Genomic DNA, 23,686 nt, shown 5'->3' on the forward strand with positions numbered 1-23,686 from the left:
TTATTTATTTTTTATTTTTTTTTGATATGGGTACATCGATTTATTTTATTTATTTATTTATTTTTAATTTCAGCTTATTATGGGGGGTACAAAAGTTCAGGTTACATACGTTGCCCATGTACCGCCTTTCCCCCCAAGTCAGAGCTCCAGGCGTGTCCATTCCCCAGACAGAGAGCATTGCACTCATCATGTAGGCATACACCCATCCCCTCCCCCCACCCCCACCTCAGTCTGATATCCGATTGGTGTCGTTCCCAGATGTGAATTTAGGTGATGATCAGGGAAACCAATTTTCTGGTGAGTACATGTGATGCTTGTTTTTCCATTCTTGGGATACTTCACTTAATATAATGGGTTCCAGCTCTCTCCGGGAGAACCAAAGAGATGTTGTATCACTGTTATTTCTTATAGCTGAGTAATACTCCATGGTATACATTTTTTATCTTTATACCATATTTTTCCTGCATCCTTTCTATGTTTGGATATGTTTAGATACACAAATACTTACTATTGCGTTTCGATCGCCTACAGTATCCTACAGTGTTCAGCACGGCGACTTGCTGTGCGGGCTTGTAGCCTCGGAACGGGAGGCCACACCGCACATCCCGGGCATACAGTACAGCCTGCTGTGGTAGGCTGTGCCATCCAGGGTTGTCTAAGTACACTCTGATGTCTGCACAAGGACAAAATCACCTAACAATGAATTTTTCAGAATGTGTCCCTGTCATTAGGCTTTGTATGACTGTAATTTACAACCGAGTCGCATGGAGTGTCAGGTGGGCCCTTCCTCAGGAGCCAGTCTGAGCAGCCCCTTTCTCACGGATGTTGCAGCTCTCTGTGGTTGGACTGAGCCTCGCCCACTACGCAGCCTCTGGCTACCTTGCTACTCTTGCTGGGGATGTCACGAATCAGTTCCACAGGGGACTTGGCCAGGTGTTTATGGACCTCACCCTTATGGCATCGTGGAATCAGGTACGGCACGGGGCTCAGGGTCACACGGAGAGGAGCCATGCACTGTGATGCTGTCCAAAAGGCAGAGGTCACTCAAGTTCTAGAAGGTATAAGATGATGGATCTGTCCCGTATTGAGCAGTAATGCTCTGAGTGGCCAGGACAGTGAAGGGCGTGGACATGCTTTGCAAGCTGGGGAAATGTGGATTCTGCGTGCAGCACAAATCAAGAGCCTGGAATTCCTCCAGTGACTCCACAGGATCCTAAGCGGCACAAGGAAGCAGGTGTCGATGCAGCGTGAAGGAAGGAGCTAGTGCAGACTTGCTTAGACACATCATGTCTGCCTTCTCTCTTCACCCTGGGGACAGTCCTAAATGCAGGTGGTGTTAGCTGCTCTTTGCAAGTGAAGACACCAAGGTTGGGGGAAAGGCCTGGGTCCTAGGATGGGGAGAAGTCCCACTTCCAAGTCCCTCCACCTCCCTTCTCCCAGGTGGCTCTTCCTGCAGAGAATAGGTCCCCACTGGGATGGAAGCTCCCGTGGGAGGACCAGGCAGATGTGCACACACAGGCCTGGGTGAGCCATGGGGAGGGTGCCCAGGGGGCGAGGCAGGACTCCACAGTAGGCTGTGGGGCCCCATTCGGCTTCCTTGCCCTGCTGCCCTCACAGCTAGGCCCTCCCTCACTCCACAGACCTCCTGGGCCTCCCTTTTCTACCCATCTATAGAGTAGTCAGGGCCCTGGGTCCACCCCACAGTCCAGCATGACCTCACACTTCTGGGGCTGGGCACGTTCTGGAACAACCTAGAAGAACAGGGACCAGTTTTCTTCCAGCCTTAGGCCACTCATCACCCAGCTCCACCTGTCTTCCCCAACCTCCTTCTCCATCCTTCATCCTTCTGTGATCCGGGCCCCTGACCTGGCTCCGCTGTCCACTGTGTGGGGAAACCTGGGCGGGATGAGGCTCCTGTCCTCACACTCTAATTCCTCCAACAAGACTCCAGCCCCCATCTCCGTGTTGGAGGTCATTTTGTCACAATCAACAGAAACCCCGTAGCCCAGGGGGAAAGAAATGGGCTCTGAAGGAGCCCACACAGGGGACTCTCCAGCTTTTCTCCTAAAGAAAAAGAATACGCAAGTCCGATGAGACAGAACAGGCACACAGGTCAGGCAAAGCCACTGTTACCACGGACAGACAGCAAGGGACAGCAGAAGCCTAGGATTCGGGATGAGGGTGACTGGACTCCTATCTGTGTGTGCCCCACTCGCACCACAGCTGAGGGCCTGGGCAGCAGCCTGGCCTGGGTCGTACACGCTGGGTGACAGGACTTGCCGGGCAAAGTGCTGTAGGGCATCCTCTGCTAGGAGGGTCTCAGACAGAGCCCAGGCCGCTGCAGCCAGCACCTCCTCATCTCAGGATGTTGCGTTCCCAGCACATTCTACAGTTATCCTGAGAACTACAAGTGAGAAAGGGGGAAGAGCTGGCCAGCCAGGGCCATCCGGAGACCCGCCCTATGGACACTTAGCAGCATCTACGAAAATCTGCATTGAACGATTATTTCGGTTCCTGTCTGTCTCCCCCACAAGGCTGGCGGCTCCAGGAGGGAGAGCGTATCTGTTCTGTTCACTCCCACTCCCACAGCACCAATATCAGGCCTGATAAGGACCAGCTGCTTGGTTTGTTGACATCTGTCTCTAGGACGGATGGTGGGCTTCCTGGTCTACCTTTTGCTATATGTCTGTGCAAGTCTCCCCTCTTCCTGTTAGCTGGGTTCTGGTTTACCCACGGTCTCCACTACCCTGGAACTGTGGCCTGGCACGGCTCTGGCACCTACAATGCCAGTGCAGCCTGGCTTTCCCTTGCCTGTGCCCAGAGGCCTACAGGTGGTGGCCAGCTTCCTTCCCCTCAGTGCACAGCGCACGAGAGCATCTGATTCATCGCTGATCGGCCAGTAGGCGTGGGCCTCGGGAAGCGGGGCAGAGTGAAATACTCTGTAGGATGCTCTTTTCACCTGATGCAGGCAGGGGAGATTTTCTAGAAGAAGTAAGATCAGGGCAGACATAAATCTGGTCTACACACTGGCCTGATAACTCTCCGTGAATAGTCAGCCTCCTCCTGACTTCTGGCCTTGGGAAATGAGTTTACTCTCATATCCTTTTTTCCCACTGATGTCCTATCTTTTTCATCATGTTCCATGCCCCTGCCAGAAAAATTTGCCTGGGGAGATTCTCTCTTCCCTGGGGATTCTGTCTAGGCCACGTGCCAATTTCTGTTTCCTCAATTAGCTTCTGAGTAAGAGCTAACATGTATTCAGGTTTATTCCCGCCAGGCGCCAAGTTCTATGTAATCACATGTGCATTAAGCTACACAACCATCTAGGGAAATAGGCACTACTATGCCACCCATAAAAACCAAGACTCTGGAAGGTAATTAGGAGCAGCGCTGGAATCAGCCTCTGGTCTCAGGGATCTGAGTAGCCACATTTCTGAGCGCTGAGCTATAATGCAACAGAATGGCCCTTGGAGGACACTGACCACACTTTCCTGGCCCAGGAATGCTCCAGGCAGAAGCCTATGGCTCCAACTATTCAGTTCCGATGCTGTGTTGTTGTGTGTTCAGGGCCAGCCCTGGGGAAATGTGCAGTATATACATTGTGCCCTGAGGTGCCCTTGCGTGCCCACCTCTGTGCTGGCCTCTGGCCACACGATAGCTTTCCCTCCTGACTCCACCTCTGTGGATACCCCCCCACACACACACCGTGCAGTTTGTTAAACTAATCCCCATAGAGAGAGTTAGAGGGATTTAGCTCTAATTTTAACTTCAATTTAACACATTAACTGCCATGTGAGTTGTATTTAACTCACACTAGTTTTGAGCCCGGGGCCTCATGAAGCATATGTAACTCTCATACCTTGGGAGCCGCGTGGGGCGCAGGCAACTCACGCTGCCAGGCTGTAGCATACATGTTACATAACGGGTGGCTCCTGGGAGAAACCCTGCAGCTGGTTCGTGAAAACCTTACTTGTTGATGTTCTTATTGTTACAATTAATATTGACAATTTAATTGCCTATTACGCACAGAAAACAATAAAAAATAACAAATTTTTCATTACATTAGAAAGGATCATTTTGTTTTCAAAGTTTTTATTCTATTTTCGTAATAAAACACCCTGGCCCCAAAGAAAGATTTTTTTCTAGTATGGCGGTTAATGTGTTAAGCTGCGTCCCAGATGCAGATGCAGAAAGAACGAGACATTTTCCAGATGAAAATGAATGATTTTCTAAGATTAAAGGGCTACGATTTGAGTGTGTGAAAATGGAAATGGCAGACTTTAGAATCCGCAGACCTCAGACTCATTCCAGCTCTTCTTTGGCCACGTGCCATTGGCCAAGTTAATTACCTCTCATCAAGTGTTAATAAGATAGAACCCAGATACGTACCTTGAGGCGTTTTTTGAGATTTAATTGTGTGTGTGTGTGAGTGTGTGTGTGCGTGTGTATCTGCACATACACGTATATACATATCCCTTGAGCACAGAGCTTGGTACCTAACGGATGTCCTGTGAATGAAAGTCATAATAATGACAATGACTAAGAAGCCTTTATGGCATCCCTCAGTCAGATTCAGGCAAGAAAGGGACCTTTCTGTTCTGTTCACCCCAGAGGGGTCTATAGCTGTGCCGTCCAATACAGTCACGGCCAGCCACGTGTGGCTGTGGAGGACTTGGAATGTGGCTGGTCCAAAGTGAGATGTGCTCTGGGTGTAAAGGACTCACTGGATCTCATGAACTTAGTATGAAAATTAAGAATGTAAACTATCTCAGTACTTTTTAGGTTGAAATGACGGTATACTAGATTTACTAGTTTAAGTAAAAATATATTATAAAATAAATTTTCCGTGTTTACTGTTACCTTTTGAAATGTAGCTACTAGAAAATTTGAAATTCCTCCTGAGGCTTGCACGGTGTTTCTCTTGGCCAGCGCTGGCGGGGGTTCGGCCACCCTGCGTCCCCCACGCGCAGCCCTGCCTGCTGCTCCCAGGGAAACCGAGGTGTGACGGCCACTCACAGCTTGTCTGGGTTTTGGTTGTCAGAGGTCATTGTTGACCTTGTCCCAATTAATGAGGAAATAAAACAAACATAAAACCTCGATTCATTGCCCATATAAATTTTAAGCCGTCCAGCTTTCATTTCTTTCTCTCCAACTTACAATCTTGGTGAAAACAGATGAGACCCCGTACTCAGAAGCACTTTCCCAGTGAGCCCTGGTAGGAAAAGGGCCTTCTCAGAGGCCCCCTGGGGTGCGGACGAGTCCAGGCAGCTGGGCTTGACCCCGGGTCTGCTGAGTCTCCAGCGGTACAGCTTTCGTTTGAGGCCTGTTTATCTAAGCCGTAACTCCAGAGCTATAGAATGAGAGCGCTCCTAGTTTTTACAAGGAGAAAATTAAATCTACATGGAAAGTGTCGGTAATCTGTAACATATTCCATACATATAAAGAGAGGGGAGGAAATCAGCATGCACTGAATATTTTCTTTGACATCCCCCCAACCCCCGTGGTGGTGATTTTCTTACAACAGAGTAGACCGAGATTCAGATGGGGAAACAGCTAGGCCTGCTCCATCCTGGTATGTATAGCGATGGCCCGGCCAGAACTCAGACCTGGTCTTTCTGAATACGCGCTATGGTTTGTGCTCACTTCTAGTTCTGACTCATTCCGCTCTGCAGACATCTGCCCTGAATGTGCGTCAGAGACTCATGGTCTGTGTAACTCCAGCAAATCTGGTGGCTCCTCCACGCGTGGCCTCCAGGTGGACGTATGTCTTACTTGCTTGCTTAGGGCTGGTGCTGCACGCTGACTGCTCTGTCCTTGTGTCTCAGAGGGTGCGGTGGCTCCAGGGGATCCTCTTGTTCCTCCTGATGTTAAAATGCATCCATCTTCCTACCATCCGGAAAACAATGGCGTCCGGCACCTCCGTGATGCCCCGCTCACTCCCCAGCGCCTTTGCGCCACTGGTAAGAATTCTCCCTCTTGTCCGGTGATTTCCCAGTAAACTGAGGCCTCGGCCCACTCCCCTCAGCCTTTTCTCGAGGGAAAAACAAACTTTTTTCAAGATGAAACACCATCTAGAATTCTGGTCTTCTAATCCATTAGAGGGTGCTTTTGGTTGACTGACATCAATACTTAATGTAGTTAAGTTCTGGTTGTGACAACAATAGCTTGATGTATCAAACCCTTGTAACAACATATTGTTGTTGCTAATATAAGTAGTTATTGTCACCTACTGAGCATTTTCTAAGTGCCGGAAACTGCACTTTGGGCCTCTCATATATTACCTCAATTATCACAACCAAGCTGCGGACAGGCATGGTTCTTCTTAGGAGGAACAAGGACCTAAGAAGCCACTAGGCTTGCCTTTGAGCCATCACTCTTAGTCACCTGGGGCCTTACCTGTATGTGTGGCTTTTCAGGAACACCTTGCTCTAACCCAGGGCGTGGCCAGGTCTCCACCCAGCACAGAGTTGCAGTCAGGGCTGAGGGAGAGTCTGTCAGTGCCCTGGTTAGGAGCTGCTGGCTCCAGGATCCAGGGCTCGTGAAGCACATGGGACACCAGGCACAGGTCTCTGCTCCAGGGAATGTCCTCCCCATCCCTGCTCGCCTGATGCTTGGAGGGGCAGGCTCAGCAAACAGGGCAGAGAACACCGACTTTGGAGTCAGAGAGCTGCGCTCACACCCTGGCTGTCCCGCTCACAGCTGCGGCCACAGGCCAGTTGCCAAAGCTGTGCCTCCAGAAAATTGCGTTGGTGGTGTGTGCCCAGAGGGTTATTGCTGGCCTTAGAGATTGTAGGTATGTGGAATTTATCAAGCTTTTAAGCTGGTCATTATTAAGACCATTTAGCAACATGCACAAATGCTTTTATATAAGAGAAAAAAGTGAGGATATAGGTAAAATGTGTCCAAATTAAATAGCAGAATTCTAACTTCCCAGCACACGTAGATGCATAGAAACAAAAGGAGCCCAGCGAGACCGTGCAGCTTGGTTTGTCACGATGTGGCCTCGCGGATTTGCTCGCTTGCTTCCGTGTTCCGCGCTGTTGTGTGATCGCACTCACAGGGAATGGCACGAAAGTGAGTTCCAGTGCGTTAGTGGGGAAGTTGCAGGTGCAGGACCAGGGTTCCAAACGGAGGCCGGCAGGGCCCTGCTGGGGTGCAGCTGGTGACAGTGGCTGCCCCTAGGGAGGGCCCTCGATGGCCGGTCCCCGATTCACTCACACAGAGCCCTGTGGACCTGTGGCAGCCAGCTGACGGTCCTTCATCCAGGCTGAGAGAATGCCTGTTGGCACGAGAGCTGGTTTGAGTGGACAGAGTGGGAAACACAGGCTGGGCCAGTGACAGAAGCTCCCAGATCCCAGGCCAAGCCCCCAGCCTGTTACGACAACCAGGACCGGGAAACTTAACCTGAGCTAACTGCAAGTCAGCCTTCCTGACGCTGAGCTTTTACTGAGCCCTTGTCGGGTGCTGGGGACATAAAGGTGGTGAGAAAGCCGCCCCCTCCACACCCACAGCCTCCTGTAGGGCAGGTCTGGCAACGCGGGCAAGCTACCCGGGGCCGAAGGCCACAGGGGCCGATCGTCGGTGGCAGAGGGAAACTGCAGAGGAGGCTGCCAAGGAGAGGGCAGTGGCGCCAGCAGGAGGGGCCCCTGAGAGAGAGGAGGGAAGAGCAGCCACAGCTTGGAGGGCAGGCGTGCTGGGCCTCGGGGGTCAAGGTGCTGGGCGGGAGGAGAGGGGCCTGGGAGGGTGAGAGACAGAGACCCGCCTTTAGGGCTTCCTAAGTCAGGAACGAGGTGATCCACGCTCTCAAAACTGCTCCGCCCAGCTTTTTGCTATTTTAAAGCCCTCAGAAGTCCCCAGTCTTCCGCTCCTCAGAAGCAGTGACAAGGTCAGTCATCCGGGGCTTTTCTCCCTGCAGCTGGCGGGGGCCCTGACGCTGGCTGCCCACTCCCACCTGCGCCGACTTCTGCTGTCCACCTGGGCTCCACCTCCCAGCACCCTCGCAGATGCCTTCCCTGGGCTGCTGTTTCGTTTTCCAGGAGGAAGCCCGAAAGACTTACTCCTCGGCCTTTCCAGGTCTGACCGGAGGGCCATGGCTTGTTACTGTGCGGCCCTTTGTGCAGTGATGGCCACGCTGTGTTTCGGAATGGTACGTAACGCGTCCCAGACTTTGAAGTCAAGGTTTGTACACGTTTCATCTGCTGTTGGGGTGACATTCTCTGGTCCATGAGGACAGTGTCAGGCTGTACAGGTCAGATCTCATGGGCGTGAATCCCTGAGGCCCATGTCACCTGCCCTGGGCAGAGGCCAGACACAGTCAATTTGAGTCTCCTTTAGCCTAGAACTGTTCAGCAATACAGCAGCCACGTAGGCTGCTGCCTCCTCCAGGAAGTCTGCCTGGCCCCCACACCGTGTTGAATAACATCTCTTCTCACCCTGAGCTTCATCTCACACAATCCCACACTACTGCAGGGGTATCTTTTGCCTTGTTATCGATCTTTCCATTTTATCAAAGTTCCACTCCCATCAGCCAGCCTCCACTGGACACGTTCTCTGGGTTGGGGCCGAGTGAGGGACAGGGCTCCCTGTTTCACGCCCTCCTACTGATCCGCCACTGCCAAATCTAGTCACATCACCCCCAGCTTAAACTCCTTCAGCAGATGAAGCTTTCCTATAACCTTGCCCTGCCACTCCCACTTGGGGCTAACAGAGTTAGCAAATAAAACTGGACACCCAGTTACAGTTAGATGTCGGTAAACAATGAATAAGTTGTTAGTATTAGTAAGCCCCCTTACACATAAACAGTTCAGACATATTTGTGTTAAAAACTATCTGTTGTTGACATGAAATTCAGTGTAACTGGGCGTCCTGTATTTCGCCCCTCGCTGCCTCAGCCCCCACCTGCTCTGCCCGGCTCCCCTCGGTCCTGCCCAGGGCTCCGGCATCCACGTCTCGGGCTTGGGGCCCAGTGCCTCTATTTCCAGAAAGTTTTGCAGGTGTTCTGTTGAGGTTGGGAACCCTACTCTGAGCTTGACTAGGCCTGATGGTGTGCCATATACACATGTTGTATATGCTTGCTGTATACACTTGCTGTGTACACTGTGCCCTCTACCAGTATATACTTTTCCCCCTGGATCTCTCCCCTGCACCCCAGGGTGTTAAGTCCTGCTCACTCCTACAAGACAACATCAGTGTGTGTCCCCTCTAGGAGCTTTCCTGGCACCACCCCAAGATCCCAGCCAGCTGGTCCCCCCTGGATCCCCAACAGCTCTGGGCATGATTCCTCGCCGCACTCATTGCCCTGTGCTGTCGTTTTCTGTCCCTTGGTGTGCCTGACACATTGTAGGGTGTGTCCCATTGAGAGAGTATTCAATGAGTTGAATATTCATGCCTCCTAAGTGGGTTAAAATTCTCTTCAGTCCTTAAAAATCTACCAGTATTCTAGTTGAGCAGAGTGAAACTAGAAGTGACTGCTCATGTTCGCACCTTGACAACACTCAGAACTGAGTCCTTTGCTGCTTCTCATGCTCCTTGCTCCCTACTCCCTGCTCATGCATCCACACAACCACCCTTCCATCTACCTGTCCATCCGTCCCTTCACCCACTAATCCACCCACAACTCACCCAGCTACTTACCTCTGTCTACACACCCTTCCATTCCTTCACCCATCCATCTATCCATCCGTCCCTTCACCCACTAATCCACCCTCAACTCACCCAGTTAGTCACCTCTGTCTACACACCCTTCCATTCCTTCACCCATCCATCCATCCGTCCGTCCCTTCACCCACTAATCCACCCTCAACTCACCCAGCTAGTCACCTCTGTCTACACACCCTTCCATTCCTTCACCCATCCATCTATCCATCCGTCCCTTCACCCACTAATCCACCCTCAACTCACCCAGCTAGTTACCTCTGTCTACACACCCTTCCATTCCTTCACCCATCCATCCATCCATCCCTTCACCCACTAATCCACCCACAACTCACCCAGCTACTTACCTCTGTCTATGCACCCTTCCATTCCTTCACCCATCCATCCATCCGTCCCTTCACCCACTAATCCACCCACAACTCACCCAGCTAGTCACCTCTGTCTACGCACCCTTCCATTCCTTCACCCATCCATCCATCCGTCCGTCCCTTCACCCACTAATCCACCCACAACTCACCCAGCTAGTCACCTCTGTCTACGCACCCTTCCATTCCTTCACCCATCCATCCATCCGTCCGTCCCTTCACCCACTAATCCACCCACAAATCACCCAGCTAGTCACCTCTGTCTACACACCCTTCCATTCCTTCACCCATCCATCCATCCGTCCCTTCACCCACTAATCCACCCACAACTCACCCAGCTACTTACCTCTGTCTACGCACCCTTCCATTCCTTCACCCATCCATCCGTCCGTCCCTTCACCCACTAATCCACCCACAACTCACCCAGCTACTTACCTCTGTCTACGCACCCTTCCATTCCTTCACCCATCCATCTATCCATCCATCCCTTCACCCACTAATCCACCCTCAACTCACCCAGCTAGTTACCTCTGTCTACACACCCTTCCATTCCTTCACCCATCCATCTATCCATCCGTCCCTTCACCCACTAATCCACCCTCAACTCACCCAGCTAGTTACCTGTCTACGCACCCTTCCATTCCTTCACCCATCCATCTATCCATCCGTCCCTTCACCCACTAATCCACCCTCAACTCACCCAGCTAGTTACCTCTGTCTACACACCCTTCCATTCCTTCACCCATCCATCCATCCATCCCTTCACCCACTAATCCACCCACAACTCACCCAGCTACTTACCTCTGTCTACACACCCTTCCATTCCTTCACCCATCCATCCATCCGTCCCTTCACCCACTAATCCACCCACAACTCACCCAGCTACTTACCTCTGTCTACACACCCTTCCATTCCTTCACCCATCCATCCATCCGTCCCTTCACCCACTAATCCACCCTCAACTCACCCAGCTAGTTACCTCTGTCTGCACACCCTTCCATTCCTTCACCCATCCATCCATCCATCCATCCATCCATCTGCTCATCTGTTCATTCACGCACACATTGGACAGTTACTCAAAAATGCCCATTGGATTCAGGCAGTGATGAAACACAGATAACAGCTGGTTCCTGCCTCAGGGAGCTCACAATCCACCGGGGAAGACTGAAATAAACAAATAATTATAGCAATTTTTGTATTTTGAATCCAGTTCTGTTATTGCATATGTGATTTGTACTTTCTCTCAGCCTGTGGCTTGTCCTTTTATTTTCTTGACAGTGTCTTTACAGAGCAGAAATTGTTAATTTTGATAAAGGCCAATTTTTCAATTTTTTCTTTTATTTTATTTTGCTTTAGGTATCGTAGCTAAAAAGGAATTGCCAAATCCAAGATCACATATACTTTCTCCTATTTTTTTTCCTAGAACTTTTATAGTTTTTTGTTTTACGTTTAAGTTGATGATCTGTTTTGAGTTCATTTCAGTATAAGATGTGAGGTATGGATCAGAGTTCATGTTTTTTATAAATGAATATCTGATTGTTCCAGCACCATTTTTTAAAAGAATATCCTTACTTTATCAGAGTGGTTTTACATCTTTGTCAAGTGCAATTGACCGTGTCTGTGGGTCTGTCTGGGTTCTGTCTTCTACTCCACTGACCTTCCCTTTGCCAGCCCGCCCTGTCTTGAGTACTGTAACTCTGTGCCAGTCCTGAAATGACACAGATGAGTCCTCCAAATCTGTTCTTTTTCGGTTTGGCTGTTCTAGCTCTTTTGCCTTTCCATATACGTTTTAGAATCATCTTGTTAGTATCGAAAAAAGAAGAGTCATGCTGAGATTTTGATTGAGATTGCTCTGGATGTATAAACCAAATTTGGGGAGATTTGGCATCTTAATAACATTAAGCTTTTTAATCCTAGAATCCTGTTATGTGTCTCCATTTATTTAGGTCATCTTTGGTTTCTTTCATCACTGTTTTATGGTTTTCAGCATGCAGATCCCGCATAATTATATGTAGTTTTAAAGCCTAACTAAAATTCAAAAAGCAAGGAACTTAGATCAGAGACTCATTTGTTCTTCCTAAGGAGACCAAGAAATCTTCACACAGCAGGAGAAGTGTTTAACTTGAGCCTCAGTGAGGAGTTCAGCTCATGGCCATGGCTGGGAGTGGCATTTAGGCAGGGGGGGTACAAGGGCAGGGCCACACTGGAGTCCAGGTTTGAGCAGACATCGTCTGAAAAGGGTGGTTGGAGCCAGGAATAGAGGGCCTTGAACATCAGGCTAAGGCACTTGGACTCTATTATCTGAAACAGGGAGGTAATATTGCCAAGGACCAGGCCTTGCTGTCCAGCGTGACTGTTTTGCTGGTAAAGCCTGGAGGCCTCAGAGCTATGTACAACTCTCTGTATAACCGTTGCCTGTCCTCTCTGGCTCCTGGGCATCCCTGCAGAGTTCTGACACGTTGTCAGGGGTACGAGGGATTTGGGGGCTGATCAAGGACAAGGAGATGACCATGACAGACAGTAACACACAAGATTTATTTGGGTGATATTTTGACAGGTTTCCATGTGGGAGAACTCCCTCATGCTATGAAGCTGTCCAGCGGCTTACAGCATAGGGGACAGGGAAGAAGGGCAAGGGAAACCTCGGGGGAGAGGCCACCAGAAAGGCAGCTAACCAGTACAGAGTGTCACTTGGCAGCACACAGGAGAGGCTCTGGGTCAGAGAGCTCCCCAGGGCAACGGCTTGGGGACCTTGGAACTTTACAATGGATAACAGCTGTCCCATGAGATTTTGCAGAGTGTGTAAAGCAGACAGGCTCTAAATAACTAAAATTTGCTTGTCTGAGCTATTTTTAAAACAATTAGATGTATAAAAATTTGGGTTTGGTACCAGCAGGCCTTTGCGTTAATCAGCTCTCAGCCTGCAGAGAAGAAGCCACCCAAGGGCCGATATGCAGAGGCCACTCTTGGCCCACATGTGGAAGCCACATGAAGACACGACAGCCTGCTGGGCCTGTGTCCCTTTCTCACCCTCCCCCGGCACAGCACACGCTCTCGCGTGAGGCTCTCGCGTGAGGCTCACCCACAGCGCGGTGTGGCTCACGGGGACGCTGAAACGCAGATTTTATATCATGTTGATAATCTGGTCCTCAACTGTTAGATATTAGAAACATCCTTTATAATACGATTAATTTCCATTGCTGAATTCATCTTACTATCATGTAGTTCAATTCAGGAGAGGTATTTTCCGGATTTTTTTTTTTTTAACTGAGAAACTACCATCTTACCAAAGGTTAAAATAACATTATCAGATATAATCTCCATTTTATAGTTTATCAAATTAACAAAGCTACATTTTAGTTTGCTAACATGAAATTTTGTTTATTTTTTTCTCTTCTCCAGCTGAAAGGTTCCCTCATGTCTTTAACCCGAAGAAGAAAATCTTTTCAAAGCAAATGTCTCGTGAGACTTAAAGATGTCGCTGCTTACACATGGGGGAAGGCCCTCACCCTCTTGGGACTAGAAACACCAAAGCTGGAAGAGACTGAGACGGTTGAGAACCACGTAAGCTGCGGGTCTTGGATTAGTGAGCACGACAGCACTGCCACGTGACGGTGTCTTTTCACAATTTTGCTCTCTGTGATCAAAGCATGATTGTGTCTCTGTGCCAAATACATTGCAAAGCCATACAATTGGTTTTCAATCATAGTGGAACTCACAGAATTTTCCCTGGAAATTCTAAAGCAATTTATAGTTTCCCAAGCACATTCGCCTCCAGTAGCTCACTGTATTCATACAATGACCCTGTATGGTGGGAAGGGTAGAGTTTATGGTCTTCCCCAGGACACAAACACACTGTCCTCTGTCCACTTTAGAGTTAGTCATTTGCATTTGGTATCTGCCACCCAACCCAACCCTCTCCCCAGAACATGCAGCCTTAGGCGCGTTGTCTGAGTTCAGCCATCCAGACAGGAATGCAAACAAATCAAACCAGATATTTGCACATTGAATACCCAACTGTCGTCCATGGCCGATATTTAGGCATCACCCAGTGCAGTTCTGAAGCTGTTCATATGTGATCGTGATATCGTGCATTTTAATAGGGCTTTACTGTCTGTCATGTGCTTCCCCAGCCATTAGTGCCTTTAAATCCATTCAATAGTCCTTTATAGAGGCATTTTTAACCCTAGCACTTATGTGCACACGTTTACCTGTACATTGTAAATGAGGCAACTGAGATACAGAGATATAAGAGACAGGCCCAGCACCCAGGTCTTCTGACTCCAGGGTCCAGTATGTTTTCGAACGTAGCGCAATGCCATCTAGAGTTGGTATGCCTAAGTGCTCAGATAATGAGGAAAGAAGGAAATTTAGGATCTTGAAAGCAAATTTTCTTCCTTTCAGAATTACTACCTGGATGAATGTGAAAATCTGTTAGATGAACTTCTGATGAAGATTAATTGTTTGTCCGACAGCCTACAACTCCCTCTTCTGGAAAAACCATCCAACAGTATAAGGGAGGCAAGGGCAGAAGAGAGTCCCTTGGTGGGCATTTCTAGTTATCACGCTACTGAGGTAAGACTATGCAAAATTATTTATGTCAGTTTTCTTTATAGTAAATTTTTAGAGTTTTAACGGAAGTTTGAAATAGCAGTTGTTCCAATTCATGAGCCCCATTTGCATACAGATGTACCTATCTCCATCCTCCTAGAAACTAAGAAATATCTGTGGCCCAGAACATGACCAGTAATCCCAAGAATAGATGCCAAGTACAGTGCAGATCAGACCAAAAGGAGAAAGGATGCTGCCACTCCTAAGAGCACACGGAATTCTCTAAATTAGACGGCCTATCTGAAGGGGCCAACCACAGATCCCTGGTTTGGAAGAAAAGATTATAGAACAAAAAATAGTTAAAGGAATCTCCCTGAACCCTGATGCCACAGAGTCCTGGGGGCACAGGACATAGGCTAAACATGCAGGAAGCTGTTTGTTAATATGGGCACCGAGAGGAGGAATCACTGGGGGCTCACAGAACTAGAGTCACACCTCTTGCCAACTAAAGAAAAATCAACACAAATACACACACCACATGCTAGGTACACAGTAAAAAGGGAAAGTGAGTACATTCCAGTGGTAACTTCCCTGGGATCCAGAGAGAGATTCTGCTTGCCCAGAGCAATCACGTCCACACGTCTGCATGGCAGTGAAGTGCTCCCTGAAGGGACAGGAGAACACGAGGTACCTGCTACAAGCTCTGTCCCGGCCCCTCCTGGCCTAATAGCAACTACCTGGGGAAGCACTCCCCCTCGCAGAGATGCCCTTGCACGTGGAGAGAACACTGGTAACAACAAAAAGAAATTGTTATCGCAATGCAATGCAAATCTGCTGCAGGAAAAAGCTCTAAAAAGTAAAAATGACCGAAAAAGAAGAAGCTGAAGATCATATCTTTGAAAACAATTGCCACAGACAGGCAAAAATTATAACCAAGAAACTCTCCACACAAAACACAAATTAGTGGGAAAAAAGGCCTCTTTGAAATGACAGTTCAAAGCCAAGATGAAATAAAAAGACAAACAATGAATTGACAGAATTGAAGAAAGAAATGAAAAAGAAAAAAAGATGCCAGAAATACAGACAAAGAAAAAAAAAAAAAGAATAATGTATTCACAGAAAAGGGAATGAAATATATGGATAACAGGTTTGAGAAAACTCAGGGAAAAAACAGTTAAAATTGATTTTAGGAAAAATAATACACATGGAAATCAGACAAGGAAGAATATGCACAAGATAAGGAAAAGTACGTATAAGTAGTGTCTCCCCCCAAGAAAAGCCCAGAAAATTTGCACGGAAATAAATATTTAAAGATTTAATTTTAAAAAATGTTCCTCAAAAAAGGATATAGACCTATATACTTAAAAAAGAACTGTGTCCTCCAGGAGAAATAGATTCAGATCTATTAAAACTAAAACATATCTAGTAACATCAATGGATTTAAAAAAAAGTTAATCCTACTGAAATCCAGATATCTCCTTACCCCCCAAAATCAAGTTACCTCCAAGTGATTTTAAATTATTTAAATTATTTAAAAATTATTTATTATTATTTTAATCATATAAAAGTATTTAAATGTGTATATCCATAGAGAAAGTTGGGCAAATGATAGGAAAAGCATAATTTTTATAGAATAGAAAATATAATGACCAATTTTATAAAAAAAAATTAGAAGACAAAATTTATAGACAGGAAGAAAGGGTAGCTTTTACTACATTTGTAACATGAAAATAATGAAAAAATTTAATAAAAAATTTTACAAGATAATTTTATTCATAATATTTATACCATAAGGTTAATATTGGGTTTTCTGGACAATAGAATTAAAACAAAGGACAATATACACTGCTAATTAGTGCTTAGAAGAAAATCTATCATGTGGAGCAACAAAAAATAAAAGTAAGCCATGTATTTGACTCAGACTGGAACAGTTCACACATACGCACAGACACACACACACACAGACACACACACAGACACACACACACAGACACACACACACACATACCCACAGACACACACACACAGCAAAGCAGAAGGAAGGAAGGAAGTTGTAAGGATGAAAGCCTAATAATATAATGAAATCAGCAGCAAAATGAAGTTGTTCAAGAGATGATTCTTTTAACAAACAATTAAATTGATAAATTATTAGCTAATATATAGCTAAATATGATGAAAAAAGTGACTGTAATAAATTTACAAAATAAAAATGGGAAAGGGAAAGTAACTTTAAGGAAGTTAAATGAATTATAAAAAACTCTGGAAATAGAGAACAAATTATCAATACTCATTATGTCCCAACTGACTTGAGCGGGGATAGAAATCTGAAACGGTATTTGAAGATCTGTCCCTCCAAAAGCATCAGCCCAGATGGTTTCACAGGTAAGACACACCAAACGATTAAGAAACATATATCTCCAGGATGTTCTTCAAACTGTTTCACAGCAGAGATAGAAGAAACGCTTCCAAATACATTTTTATGAAACAAAGAATTTATTGATATAAAAACTGGGAAAAATATCCCAGATTTATTTATTTATTTATTTATTTATTTATTATTTTTTACTTTTTTTGAGACAGAGTCTCACTCTGTTGCCCGGGCTAGAGTGCCGTGGGGTCAGCCTAGCTCACAGCAGCCTCAAACTCCTGGGCTCAAGCAATCCTTCTGCCCCAGCCTCCTGAGTAGCTGGGACTACAGGCATGAGCCACCATGCCTGACTAATTTTTATATATATATATATTTTTTTAGCTGTTCAAATCATTTCTTTCTATTTTTAGTAGAGATGGGGTCTCGCTCTTGCTCAGGCTGGTCTCGAACTCCTAACCTCGAGCGATCCACCCGCCCCGGCCTCCCAGAGTGCTAGGATTACAGGCATGAGCCACCGCACCCGGCCCCAGATTTATTTTTAAAAATCCAATATATGCCAGTCTTATTGATTTTGATACCAAAAAATCTAAATAAAACATTCGCAAGTAGGATTTAGCAGCAGATTAAAAGAATAATATCCTGTGATCATGAATACTAAATCAGAAATACAAACATTTTAATATTAAAAATATATTAATAACCTTCACCAAAAAAAGGCAAACTGTCATTTGATTTTCTCCAAGGTTGCATTTGTTAAAATCAACATCCATTCCTAATTTTTAAAACATACTTTTAATAAAAATGAAATTGATATTTTTTTAAAAAAATAAGAATATATCTCAAGCTAAAAGCCAGTAACTAAGCCTAATGGTACAACACCAGAGGCTTTCTAGTGAGGTTAAAGTCAGAAAAAGACTGTGGATTCAAAGGTCCTACAAGAGCATTTATTTTTAAGGGATAGATCTCATCTCATTGCTGTAAGCAAAGTTATATATTTTATAACTCATATAGCTAGTGGGAACTTTACATTGTAATATGGTTGAGTAGTCTTTTATATATACAACACATCTATTGTGAGTCCTTACATGCTCACAATCTATAGTAACCTCTACTAATTTCCTAAGGCTCAGAAAATAACGTAACTCAAACGACCGTGAAGGCATGGAGTTGTGTCTTTGCACTTACAACCTGCCGTTCTTGGGTAGGAGGTGGGCAGTTTTCAGCAGCAATGCAGTCACCCATTTTAGTTTGATTCCCGGGAAAACACCAATCTTTCTGGACTATCACTTTATGAGGCATTTATCGAAAGTGCGTTTCACAAAAGTCAGTGCTGCAGGGGGAAGGCCTCTCTCCCCTGACTCCCAGGTGGGTCTCTGCCCGCAGAACTCGAGTTTCTGCAACAGCAGTCTAGCTGGGCTCTGCTGGGAGGAACGAGGAATGTAATTGGAATTGGAACAGGCCACGCAGGCTGGACTTTCTAGAACAGACCCTCTTTTGTGTGCTGGGAGCTGAGGAAACAATCTGTTTGAATTTCCTAACTTCAGGGCAGTTGTTTTTTCATCTTAACCATTAATAATTAAGATTTGTATCTTTATAAACTAGAAGGATTGGATGCCTGGAGCTATCAATAACCACCTACAAATCATAGTGTTCTTTGTAGTTTTTAAATGACTCATGGCAACAAAATGCTGTGGGCTGCCAGCCCCTGCCCTCCCCTCCCTGCCAGCTCTGCTCGCTTAGCATTTGCCAGCGGCTTCTGCCCCACAGCCCGGCAGACCTGGGCGGGGAGACCAGCGCCCAGCCAGGGGCCACGGCTCCCTGGGCAAAAGGACTTTGTTCCCTGGTGGCTCCTTCCCCGGGCCCAGCGCTGACTCACTGCAGGCGCTGGCTGCCCCAGCGCGGGGATGCAACTGAGGGGTTCCAGGAAGGTTTTTACCCCACGTATCTTCCTCTTGGTTTGCTTTCGTGAAAACAGTTGAGTGAGGCAGGAACATCGGGAAGGGAGGGCCTGACTTCAAGGTACAGAATCTGCCCAAGCGATTTCTGCCGCCGCCCACCACCTGTTTCTTTAAAGTATAATTCCTTAGCACCCACCTGCTAGTGGGGACAGTTGAGTTTTGTCTAAGGGTGGAAAATCTGCGCTCACCTCCGCATTTGGGATCCCCAACACCCTCGATGTGGGTTTGCAGAGAAGGCTGCTGCACAGACGTCAGGCCCTGTTTACAGCACGGCCAGCCTTGGGGACCTTGCGGGTCAGTGTTACTTGGGAGCAGGAAGCAGTCCAGAAGGTGACTCTTCTCTCAGCTTCTTCCCTTAACTTTGCCAGTTTGTGGAATAGAAGAAGATTTAGAATACTTAGCCCTGGTCACAGAAACCTGACTGCCAAAGAAATTTACGGAGCCTCCTCCTCTTATGGAGTGGTTTTTATAATTATAGCCCGATCTTGTGAACTCACTGAATCTTCAGTGACTCACTTCTAACTGATGGTGCAGGATATCTGAACATACTAAGCTTGAATACTTGAGGAGAAAATGGGCTGGGAAGGGTTTGTTTTTTAAGAAAATACCAACTCAGCCTGAACATATAGAAAATACCTACTCCTGATACACATGGAGGTCAGACGAGTCTGCGGGTTGATCAGCTTGGGAGTGTGATGGAGGTTTGACCTCTGGGTGACTGTGGCAATTAACTTAACTGTTTCACACCTTTGTGTCCTGCTCTGTAAAGGGAGGACACTAGTGGCACCTCCCTCAAAGGCCACTGTGAGAGGTGAATGAGTTAGCGTCTGCATAGTGTAAGTGCTCTCCCTGGGTTTCATACAGATTATTAAAACCCGAGTTTTAAGATTCATTCATCCATCAAGTGTTTTTGTGCGGGGCACAATTCTAGGGTCTTGAGATTCAACAATAAACACCATTGACTTGAAAGTAAACTATGTCCACCAAGAAGACACAATATTCCTAGAACTTGGAAAATGCAAATCTCAAAATTATGGGCAAAACTCTGGGCAACTGTTTGTGCCTACCTAGATCTCTGTATGCTGTGTTTCTTCACCTGAAGTTGAGACGGGCCATTCATGATGCAAACATTAAATTAACATGAAGTATGCTCAGGGAGAATGCAGCCCATTATTCACAAGAGTTAGTCAGTATGTAAAGGGCCAGGGTATTCCTGGATCTGACTAAAAGTGATCTTTCAAACCTGATCTCGCATCCTGGTTCTGCCCTCGCTAGCTGAGTTGGGGCTCATTACTTCCCTGTGCCACTGTGCTTTCCGCAGAGCCCAGTGCTTGGTTAAGTGTCTAGTAAATTGATTATTGAGCAAAAAGAAGCAATGGGCAACGTATATGGACAGCAAGGGGGCAGATGAGACTGCCAACAGGGCCAGACGTCAATAAGTGGCTCTGCGTAAAGGGGTCTGAGTGCTTCTGAATTGTTCTTGTAACTTTTTTTTTGGTAAGTCTGAAATTATGTCCAAATGAAAAGCTTTTAAGAAGCTATTACTCAAGTAAAGAGATGACAAAATAATAGAGTCACAGTTGTAAGATATGATTCATTTTAATGGTGTTTGTTGTTTCTTTCTAAGCTTTTCTGTGTTTCTAAGAATATCTTGGAATTTTTCCCCTGATGGACATCACAAGAAAAGCTAATTAAAGTAAAAGAACTGTTTAGATATGATTTACAAATACTTAATGTATTAGAAGTGAAAATAACGGAAAACCCAGACAGAAAAGTGGAAGCAGACAGCCTTCTGAAATGAATTTTCTCTGCTTTCACGGATTGTACTAAGACTGCCGGTGATGACTCCACAAGAAGGAATGTTTTTGTGGCTGGTGATTCATTCTCTCCTGGCAGTCGGAGCTCCAATAAAGCTGAAATATCATTGTTAATCCCTTTTCATTTAGATGTGTGCTGGAGCGGCACTGGAGGCTCTAAGGATATAAACCAGGGCTTCTGTGTGACTGTGAGCCCGTAATTCATTTACTCAACCCGAACTGTCGTCTAGTGGGGTCAAGAAAGTGAAATTGAATTCTCGAGGACTAAAACACACTATCAGCTGGCTTCTTTCTGAAGAAGTTCCTATTTCAGTTTGGAGTCTCACAAACTACAATTATTTTCCAAGGTAATAGGTAAAATGCTGTATTAGTAAATGTATGCTAGGGCTACTGTAACAAAGTACCACAAATACAAATTTATTCTTTCGCAGTCTGGAGGCCAGAAGTCCCAGGTCAAGGTGTCACAGGGCCACATGCAGTGGAAGGATCTGTTCTCCGAGCTTCTCCTTTTATCAGGACACAGTCATACTGGACCAGACCCACCTTAATGACCTTATCTTAACTTGGTCATCTTCAAAATAAGGTCCCACTCACTGGTGCTGGGGATTAGCACTTCACTAGCCATTGGGGAGGGGACAAATCAACCCATAACAAACACAGTTAAGCAGATGTCAATATTTGAAGACAAATGTTACAGTTTTTCATTAATTTCAAATTTTTCAAGAAACTTAATTCCACTAATCTGACAGAAGTAAAACAAAATACTCAGAAAAATTTGCAATTTGTTTCACTCTGTGTAGATCTTAATTTATGGATGCCTTTATAGGGATGATGTTTGTACATTAGTACATGTTGATTATCATAAAAATTATAAAACAAGTGGATCATCTTGAGTTCTTTCACGCTGGAAAAGATAAAATAATAACCAAAGGTGAATTTTTGGAGGCCATTTTAAATAACAAGTTCAAACAGAACTGCACTTGGATCTTCCATAAACTACCACATGGTTATCAGTGTGTCTTCCTGGTGCCTTCCTACGTTGGCGAACACAGGGACACAGGAGAGCCTCTGAGGTCAGGAGCTCCTGTTACCTCCTCCTTGGGTAAGTGACTCATTCGCATGGGATAAAATCACAGAGAGTCCTCTAGGACATGCCTCATCCATGCCGCCAGCACAGCACCTGTAGTGAAAGATTTATTCCACTCTCCTAGCAGTTTGGAAGTGACTATCTTGGGTAAATTCTAATGCAGCACTTCCCCCATTGGTATTGCACTAGCAGGTATGTATTGAATAGTTTATTACTTAACATAAAGTTGCAAGGCTTGGCAATTAATTAGTTTTAAGTAGGACCAAGGAGAGGAGAGTTCGAGCAGATTCAAAGGTTTCCCTATGACAAGGCCAAGGTCACTCAACCAGCATTGCACTAGATTTTTCTCGAGTGGAACAGAAAGAGTCCAAGTTACTGTTAGCATACACGGGTGTGACACATCCAAAAATGTCATCATTCACTGCACCAGCATAGGGATTTATTTTGATCTTCAGAATTCAACTAAATGTAGAACATAGTTGTGCAAATCTCTGGGACTGTGAGAAGGAATCTTATTCCATGCTGACTTTCTTGGCTTTTCTTGCCATTATAAACTTCCTCTATAAAGGAACTGGTTAAATATTACTGAAATACTGGCCCTTGCCTTCAAAAAAGTAGAGACCTTGGAAAAGCTTTCTCTGCAGTTGTCCTGAGTTGAGTAATTTCCCAAGGATTTGTGCTTGCTGGGGCCTCTTCATGCAATCCTACCTTTGTGAGTTACTGTGTTTTTTTGGACCATCATTCTGGTCCCATTGCCAGGCAGGAGCAAGGAAACTTGATTATAAAAGTTCAGGAATGTGCACTGACCTTTGAAGGACCTATCAACACCCTGCACCCTGCAGAAGGTGCACATCTTTTGTCACAAACTGGGTAATGTAACGTATAACCCTCCCAGGCAGCTGGTTTCCCGGATGGTGAGTCAGAGGGGAGAGGGGGAACTGGGCGCCTTAAGCAGAAGGTGGCTGCGCTGTTCAGCCACAGCAGTCAAGACCAGCTGGTCCTGGAAGCGGGGAGGACGCACAGATGCCTGGAACAGAACAGATCCCAGAAAAGACTCACACAGATACGCCCAGCTCATTTTGACAAAGGTGCTAAAGCAATTCAAGGAAGGAAGGATGGTATTTTTAACAATGTTGCTAGAGCAATTGGACATCCAGAAGCAAAAGAAAAAAACAAACAATGAACTTTGACCGACACCTCAGACCTTATACAAACATAACTCAGAATGGATCATGGCCTTAAATGCAAAACATAAAGCTATAATATTTGGGGGGCCGAACGGAGAAGAAAATCAGAACAATCCAAAAAAAGAAAAAATAAATTAGAAACTTAAAAACTTTTGCTCTGCCAATGACCTTGTTAGAAGGATAAAAGGACAATCTACAGATTGGCAGGAAATATTTGCAAAGCACATATTCAATAAAGGACTAGTATCTAGAATATAAAAGAACCCTCAGAACTCACCAGTAAAAATACAAATAATCTAGTTAGAAAATGGAACCAAAAAATGAATAGACATTTCACTGAAGAGGATGTACAAATGGCAAATAAACACAAGAAAAGATGTGAGCATCACTAGCTATTAGGGAAATGCAAATTAAGACCACGGTGATATATCACTACATACCTTGGAGAGACTAAAATAAAAAATAGTGACAACTAAATGCTGGCGAGGATAGAGAGACTGCGTCACTCACATATCACTGGTGGGAACGCAAAATGGTACAGCCATTCTGGAAATGAGTTTGGCAGTTTCTTGTAAAATGAAACACAATACTTACTATCCGGAAACTACCTGGATCATTGATTCCAGAGAAATGAAGACACACATTTACACAAAAACCTGTGCATGGCTGTCCATAGCAGCTTTATCTGCAGCACCTCTG

The 23,686-nt window shown here is 45.9% G+C and overlaps 1 protein-coding gene across 1 annotated transcript in view; it reads left to right on the forward strand.

Annotated features, from left to right (window-relative positions):
* PKD1L1 (polycystin 1 like 1, transient receptor potential channel interacting) overlaps positions 1 to 23,686 on the forward strand; it is a 133,938-nt gene that overhangs the window by 106,942 nt on the left and 3,310 nt on the right. Inside the window, exons 49-53 of the mRNA XM_069461631.1 lie at positions 832 to 972; positions 5,826 to 5,960; positions 7,916 to 8,146; positions 13,422 to 13,583; positions 14,424 to 14,594. Of these exons, the coding sequence (XP_069317732.1) occupies positions 832 to 972; positions 5,826 to 5,960; positions 7,916 to 8,146; positions 13,422 to 13,583; positions 14,424 to 14,594 (840 nt within the window). The remainder of the gene's footprint in view (positions 1 to 831; positions 973 to 5,825; positions 5,961 to 7,915; positions 8,147 to 13,421; positions 13,584 to 14,423; positions 14,595 to 23,686) is intronic.

The sequence above is a fragment of the Eulemur rufifrons genome, chromosome 29 (assembly GCF_041146395.1).
Source record: "Eulemur rufifrons isolate Redbay chromosome 29, OSU_ERuf_1, whole genome shotgun sequence".
Taxonomy (NCBI): domain Eukaryota; kingdom Metazoa; phylum Chordata; class Mammalia; order Primates; family Lemuridae; genus Eulemur; species Eulemur rufifrons.